Here is a 7,824-nt window from a genome sequence, read left to right on the forward strand (position 1 = left end):
CAACTGGCACATGCTGACTCGACAATAGAATATGAAGTACCAGTGGGCCGAGCATCGCAGCAATCTATTGTATGCCATCCAGATTGCACAGAAGACAGTTCATGATCTGCAGTGATTGGTGCCCACATACAATTGGTCCAGCAGCAATTCCATCTCCCTTCCCAACCTGTTTGTGACAGTGGGAACGGTCACATTACTACTCAGTTGGGGAGGTGGAAAACAGAGAAATTGGGTGTCCAATGGAAGCCTAGTTCTATATCGATCTGTTGGAGCTATGGGCCATTCATCTAGCTCAGAAAGCCTTCCTGCCGTCAGTCAGTGGGAGGCCGATTCAGGTTCTTGCAGATAACATCACCGCCATGGAGTATTGCAGCAAGCAGGGCAGAATGGATTCCTGTGTCATGTGCCATTAGGCTCTGTGCTTCTAGAGGTGGTTGGATCATCAGGAAATTTTCCTGATCATAAACCATCTGAAGGGATCCCTGAATGCCAGGTTGGATAAGGTAAACAGGTGGTGTCTGGCAGATCATGAATGGTGTCTACATTTTAAGATGGCGCAGGGTATCTTTCAGCAGTGGGGAAAACACTACCTATATTCTTTTGCCACTGTCACTGACCCACAGTGTCAAACATTTTGTTGCATCTGAGTTCTCCCAAAAACACTCATAGGCTGGCTGTAATGGAACATGGGACTTCTGTGCCCTTTCACACCTCTCGTCCTCCTTTTTCTAGTTCTGAAAAAATATAGAATGACCAGGCCCAAGTCATCTTAGTCTAGTGGCTTCAGATTGGGCCAGGATGGTGTGGTTTCCGGAACTTCTGGCCATTAGCACCTGTCTTCTGTTCAGGCTAACACTTTGAGAGGATCTTCTAAGATCACAGCAGCAGGGCAGGGCCCTCCCCCCAAAACTTCGCAATCATTGCCTCCGTGCATGGAGATAAAGCAGCAGCAGTTGACTGTTTTTTATTTACCTCCAGAAGTGACGATGTCATGCGCGCTGCCAGGCTCCCGTCTATAAGTCTGTCTGTAGTGGACTCTATTGAATCATATTTGTTAGCCCTTTCGGCCTTTCTACGTTTGTGGACTAACCACCTTTGTTTAAATCACCTGTTGTGATGAAATGTATTAATGGTTTGACATGTGTTCCTTCCCAAACCGTATGTGATGCCACAGTGGGACATTTATTTGGTATTGATGCTTCTCATGTGTGTACTCTGAGCTTATGCATAGTTGATTGCTGGTCTCCTGGCTTAAAAGACTGTCTTACTCCTTATTATTACTTCAGCTCTTGTGAGTGAGTTTGAGGCACTGTCAGCGCAACCGCCCTATACCACTTTTTTTTTTAACTAACTGGTTCTGAGGAATCTGGCTTCCTTCTTGCATAAAGTTGTGACATTTTTACATATTGGGCAATCCATCAGCACAGATAGACGCAATAGTTGTTTATGTTCAGGGTTTCTCAAAAGGGGGAGAAGGCAACGGGGCAGCGGAAATATGTGTCTGTAGTCAAATCAAAACGAGTTTTATTCAGTTTTAAACATTAAAATCATAAAAGAGGCATATAAAAAGAATATATCATCCTATTTTACATATAAAATTCATCAAAGCTCATATCATGAATATAAATTCCTGATAATTCATAGAATACATGTAATCAGTCGATGATTTCTAAAATGTCCCATATCTCACACTAATTACTTCCAACGTATTTTATATCTTGCGATTTAGTTACTTAGGCATTTCCTCTTTAGAAAACCCACCATAGCGCCAATACAGTAGCAATTTCCCAACATCTGTAAGTACATGAAGGCAGGGCGACATTGCCTCCATCCTCCCTGTTTTAATAGGGGTTTTTAACCATTTTCGCCTTTTGTTGCTATAAAATTTACAAAATAAAATTACATGTATTGTGGTTTGTAATGAGATATTGTCACAGGGGCATCTGCAAAGTTCCCTTGACCAATCGTTAATAACTAGATGGCTGGTCAAGCGATGGAAAGTCCCATGGGTTTATTCATCTCTAGAGTTAACCTAGTTTCTTCCAGATGGGTCATACAAACTTCAGGTGAAGAAAAAAACTCTAGATGTCCGATGTCCTGCATAACATTTTTTACATATTTATGCCATAAGATTTTGCTGGCATTATCTAATCTCATTGCATCCATTATTATTTCCCTATTAAGGCCAGTACTAGCAGAAGTCCAAATTCTGTGCCAGAGCAACACATGTTGAACCTTAATTAAATCAGAAATATATGGAACTCCTATTTCGCTGTGACAATTAAAAACTGGGGCGCTAACTGGGACAGCTAAAATAAACCTTAAAAAGGCATTTTCCATACATTGAATTGATGTACATGCTTGAAAACCCCAAATGCCTGCCCCATAGACTGGTATGCTCACACATTTAGCTTGATACATTTTTAATAGAATTTCAGGCTGCCTTTTCCCCAAACTTTTTGTAAAGTTATTTAGGGCCGCAGGGGACTTCATGAAAAGTAAGCTCCTGGTCTTAATAGCTGGTGCCCAAGAGCCGCTTCGGTTAAAAAGGACACCCAGATAACAAAAGGAGTTAAAAGTTTCCACCCTACTCCCCCCGCGTAGTAACTTCTAATCTTGTTTTTCTCTCTCCCACATGACATACAAAGCTTTTCTTTGCATTCAATGTTAACCCAAGCCGGTCCATAAAACTAGTATAAAAGGAGAGAGCCCTCTGTAATCCGATCTGGGTATGAGCCATAAGTACAGCATCATCGGCATAGAGGAGAGAGGCTATCGGGCGGGTATTTACAGATGGTGGATCCCTAGCGTGTGACACCAACTCTTGTTCCAAAGCGTTGGTATACAGTGAGAACAGTAGTGGTGCCAAGTGGGCAACTTTGCCTTACGCCCTTTTCCACTTTAAAATGGCAGGGTACACTCTCCCTTAATTCCATAACGGACTTTTGCAGTGGCACCAGTATATAGCTGCCTTAAAAACTGAATTAAAACAGGGTCAACTTTTAATTTATTAAGAACACCCCACAGCTTATTGTGAATTACACAATCAAAGGCAGCTGTGGGGTCGACGAATGCCAAATAGAATTTCCCTGGTTTAGCCTGCGTATATTTACCAATTGAAATACTAAGGTTTAAATCTTTTCGTTAGTTCCTAAGCCGGCTCTGAAACCAGACTGGACGTCGCTTAAAATACCTTTTTCTTCAGTCCATGCCTGTAATAGATCTAAAACAATCCTGCCCGCTACCTTCATTAAGGAGTCCAACAGCGATATTGGACGGTAGCAGGCAAGGTTCTCCCGCTCACCCTTTTTAAAAATGGGGACTATAATTGTGTCTGTAGTCAATCCCATTTACCTACAGATTAAATTCCTCACCCACCCTGAAGTGGCATGCTTCATCAGAGGACCTCTCCTCAACCCATGATATTGAGGGATGTGCAGGACAACCCTCATCCATGGGGAGCTCTTGAGGTGTAGGTCCTACTTGGTTATAGGTATGGGCATGCTATCTAAATAAAATGGCAGCAGAGGTAGAGGACTCTTAAAACTACCTATTGGTGGACATGTGCTAATTTATTTCTGTTCCCAGCAGGTAGAGGTTTAAAAAAGCGGGGGTATGATTCAACCAATAAACAGTGGTCGACAGGTTTCTACCTACAAAAACCCTGAACACTGGTGTACACATATTCATCGGGACCAATGATTCCTCTGTGCAAAGTAAACAATATAATGACAGGTGTAGAAATATACAACCACTAATCCAATCCATCACCATGCCCGCATTCTTCACCCCTCAAAATAGGATGGAGAGTCTTCATCAGTAGGACCCCAAAAGTGGCTTTATTATTAATCATACCAATGACAAGAGAGTGAGGACGGTCAGCTTTTTGTGGCATTCTCTCTGGTGGGAAAATAGAATGCTGAGCAGAAGAATACCCTGTCAAGGTGGATATTCCTCTGCATTAATATCTGCTGCACACCAGCCATAAAGCAGCCATTAGTAGGTTTGAGAGCCTTCTTCACCAGGGCTAAAGATACTGCCACTGCTTTGGCACATGGCAGTCCTGCAGGACGTTTGGTCTGGCCCCACTCCACAGATCCTCCACCTTGGAAAGTTCTGCTTTGGTATACATCTAAAGTGAGGAGTCTGTGGTTAGAACAAGTTACTTACCTTTGGTAACTCTGTTTCTGGTGAACACTTTATCTAACCAGGTTTCCTTAGTGCCCTCCCACCTCCCAATTCTGTGCTGTGGCCTTTTTTTAAAGTCTGAAACATTCCAAAATTAGAAATCAGCACACTTGTATCAAAAATTGTGAATGCTTCACATCTATGGTGCACTTTAGTGCAGCCCTCGGTCTCGCCACATACTTAAGGGCCCCCTGGGAAAATGTTTTTGAGTATCCATGGCTTAACCCAAGTTTACATTTGATCAGAAAAGGTGCCAAACTAGTATATGTGGCAAATATCTCCACTAAAAGATATTTGTGAGCAGCAACATCGTCATCCACACACACCTTTAGGAAGCATTATTGTGTCAGTCAGGAAAAGGAAGGAAGTGCATGTGGTACAGTCCGTTTTGAACCATATTTTTAGTCCTACAAACCCTTCGCACACACCTCTGTAAGAGGGGTAAAAACCACTGTGAATCTAGATTAGTTAAACATTGTATAAGTAACTGGTTATTAACTGCACCAATAGTTATGTAGCAAATAACTCTAGTCGATTCACATTCTCCCCCACCTCACTGGTGAAGTGGGCAGAGAGGCGAAGAGGTCCATAATTTAATATAGCAAAAAAAAAAAAAATCTTACAATTGAGGGAATCCACTCTGGCAATCTCATTGTCACTGACCCGCTTGTGATCGTTGCCTCCCCCCCCCCAAAAAAAAACATTGGAAAAGCCAATTGGTCTCGCCTTTGTGCCATTTTGACTTTGCCAATGGCTTTTAGCCATGCTGCACAGCATCTGCGGTGCTGTTTAGTGTGGCTAAAGTTGAAAAAAAACAAAAAACAAGCAAAACCCTTTAAAATGGCCACACAATTCATTTTGTAGGCACATGCACCACACATATGTGCACCTACAAAATGGTCCAGGCACTTTTTTCTTTTTAGTTGCCAGTCCAATTTGTATTGGTAACAAAAAGAAAAGAAAATATGGTCAAGTATTTTTTTTCAAAGTGGATGGGAGCAGCGGGATCAACCTGGAGGAGGGTGGAAGAACCGCGAAGCAACTCGGGATGGGACGCAAAAGCAATGGGGAAGGACTCAATGGGACATGAGAGCAACATGGAGGTTGTTCAATGGGCAGAAGTACACAGGTGAGCAAAGGAAGGAGGAGGGTTTGCAGAATCATTCGTGCCACAGAGAGTAACATGGAGTGCAGGGAGAGAGTTACTTGAGGGAGATGCAGTGGCATAGCTAGCCCACGTGCCTGTGGCATCCCTGCGTTTGCTGCTCGGCATGTAAGAGCGGAGGGAGGGTGCTGGTGATTCCTGTGTCAACCGCAGGTAAGAGCGGGGGACGCTGGAGATTCCCACGACGGCCGCAGGTACGGGGTGGAAGCTGCCGCCCCCTTAACCCAAAATGTGGGCCACCTTGCTACACCACTGGGGAAATGGCTCAAAAGCGCACACTGATAGTGTGCTGCACGCAAAAAATAGTGCTTGAAAAGCACGCAGTAGAAGCAACAATGCCAACCAGTCAAAGAGATTGTAAATAGGCAATACTCCATGGAAGGGTCAAACTCGAGAATGACAACCTGGGATACAAATAAGAAGCAAGCAAATGAGTATCCATGAAAGCCAAACAATGGTAAGCAATGGATGGATTCCAAGCCCCTCTAAGTTCTTGGTAAGCCACAATATGCCTTTGCAACAGGCAGTGTATGTGTTGTCTAAAAGTAGTGGCTTAAAAACCTGATACTAAGTCAGGAATTCCTTTACCAAACTCTATATAGTGGAATAGTGTGACCCTTCCACTAGCTGGTGGCATAATGCAATCCACGTAAATGTAGAAGAGTTCTGCGCTGCAAAACTATTGTTGCAGGTAAGTAGCGAGTTTCTTATTTACCCTCCACCTGAAATTGGGAGTTATACTCAGCAAGGTGTGCTGCAAAATCTTTGAAAAAGGTAAACTAACTTTTTCAATAGTAGATCAGTGCTCCTTTTGTTGTTAGTGGATGCTTTTTTTTTTTTTTTTTAAAGCACCTGTTGATGTTTCACATTATATTTCTGTACTCTCCACTATGCTATGCTTAGGTGGATTTGAACACTGAATTTCGACTTTGTGCAGTTGTGGATGCCACATCAGGCATGCCACAAGAGCTGCCGTATCTCCTATAATAACCTATCTTGTGATTAGCATCACCTTTTGGTGTCCAATTTGGGAGGTTGCAATCTAGTTCAACCTTTTTTTCTTCTTTTTTGACAGGTATTGACGGCTGCCGGGACAAGCTCGAAAATCGACGTCTTCACAAATTTTGGATACCGGGCATTTTCTTTCACATTTGTGTGACACACATTGCACTTAATATTGTATTTTCTTTGTTTTTATTAATTTGTTTTTGTAATAAACTGGAATGACTGATTGTTTTGTTTCTTTCATTGAAAGTGTGACAATCCCCTGAGTACATCTTGTCTTGGATGTGACTGATTCTGTACATCTCTTCAATTGCAAGAGCTCATTCTGTCCGAGAAGTGCCATTAGAATATCTCCTCCGGTTTGAGATACTTTCTCTCAACCATAGTCGGTTGCATCAGTATTTCACAGGGTAGGTACCTTCTTCCCATTGATGCCCTCCTCACTGACAAACGCCATGGTGTTTGGGTGAGGGTGCTTTAGTTTAGAGCATCTAGGTTTTTGCTTCCAGAAGTGCCACTGGACCCCTACTGGTGCCCGCTGTCATTGATTTCAAGTTGCCTATCAGGGGTGCTGCTTGCACTCGGTCCTGCACTGGGCATCCCATCTTTTAATGCCCTTCTGTTTGGCCCATAAAAGAGGTATCTACCTTGGACTGAGTGAAGGGACTCCTCCCCTCCCCTTCCCTCCCCTCTCTTTCTAAATCTAATTAGGAACTTAATTCCCTGTATGCTTCTGCCCAAGCCAGGAGCCATGATTCAAGCTCTTTGATTTTGAGCCCTGTTGCTAAAAGTTCTTCTACCCTAAGAACCTTGCACTTCCATCCCTTTTTGACCTGGTTGGCTAACCATTTGTCAGCCAACACAGTAAATCTCTCTAGATTCCTTTGTAATAAATCAGACAAGTACTTTACCAACAGCAACTAATTAAGCCGGCTATTAATCCTTCAGTTCGATCCCTCATAGATTCATCCCAAACATTTGCCATGTCATGAGCGCATCATACCCTTCTTTTGTTTCACATTCTCTGAAGATACTGTACTGGTCTTAATGCAAACAGTCTAATCTGAGCAATAGTCACTTTGAGACATTCAATGACTGTGAGAAGTTGGCCTGATATGTGATGTCCACTATTCTAGTGGGCACCCTGTATCAGTCCAAACAACCCTTATGGTGATGGTTGTAAAGTCAACCTTATAGACCAGCTATCCTAGTGGTAGCATGGACAAAGCAGTCTTAAGCTAACACTTCAGAGAGCATGTGAAGCCAATTGTTTTACCAATAATAACCCCTTGAATATCAAATGAAAGGACACCACACAAGGTATATATAAAATATATATGTATTTATTTCTAACACAACCCCTCTGCACTCTTTATGAGGTCAGAGTTCGAGATACAGCACAAGTAACTTAATAAGCATACGTTAAGTTGCACAATTACAATTCTGCCCTAGGGGCCTCGTAAACC

The 7,824-nt window shown here is 42.7% G+C and overlaps 1 protein-coding gene across 2 annotated transcripts in view; it reads left to right on the plus strand.

Moving 5' to 3' along the window:
- The window catches only part of THOC6 (THO complex subunit 6), a 133,962-nt gene extending 127,377 nt beyond the window's left edge, over nt 1-6,585 (plus strand). For both annotated transcript variants that reach the window (XM_078652894.1, XM_078652893.1), the window contains exon 13: nt 6,429-6,585. In XM_078652894.1, coding sequence (XP_078509020.1) covers nt 6,429-6,512 — 84 coding nt within the window. In that variant the 3' untranslated portion in view covers nt 6,513-6,585. The remainder of the gene's footprint in view (nt 1-6,428) is intronic.
- The last annotated feature ends 1,239 nt before the right edge of the window (nt 6,586-7,824 follow it).

Source organism: Lissotriton helveticus, chromosome 7 (assembly GCF_964261635.1).
Source record: "Lissotriton helveticus chromosome 7, aLisHel1.1, whole genome shotgun sequence".
NCBI classification, from domain to species: Eukaryota; Metazoa; Chordata; class Amphibia; order Caudata; family Salamandridae; genus Lissotriton; species Lissotriton helveticus.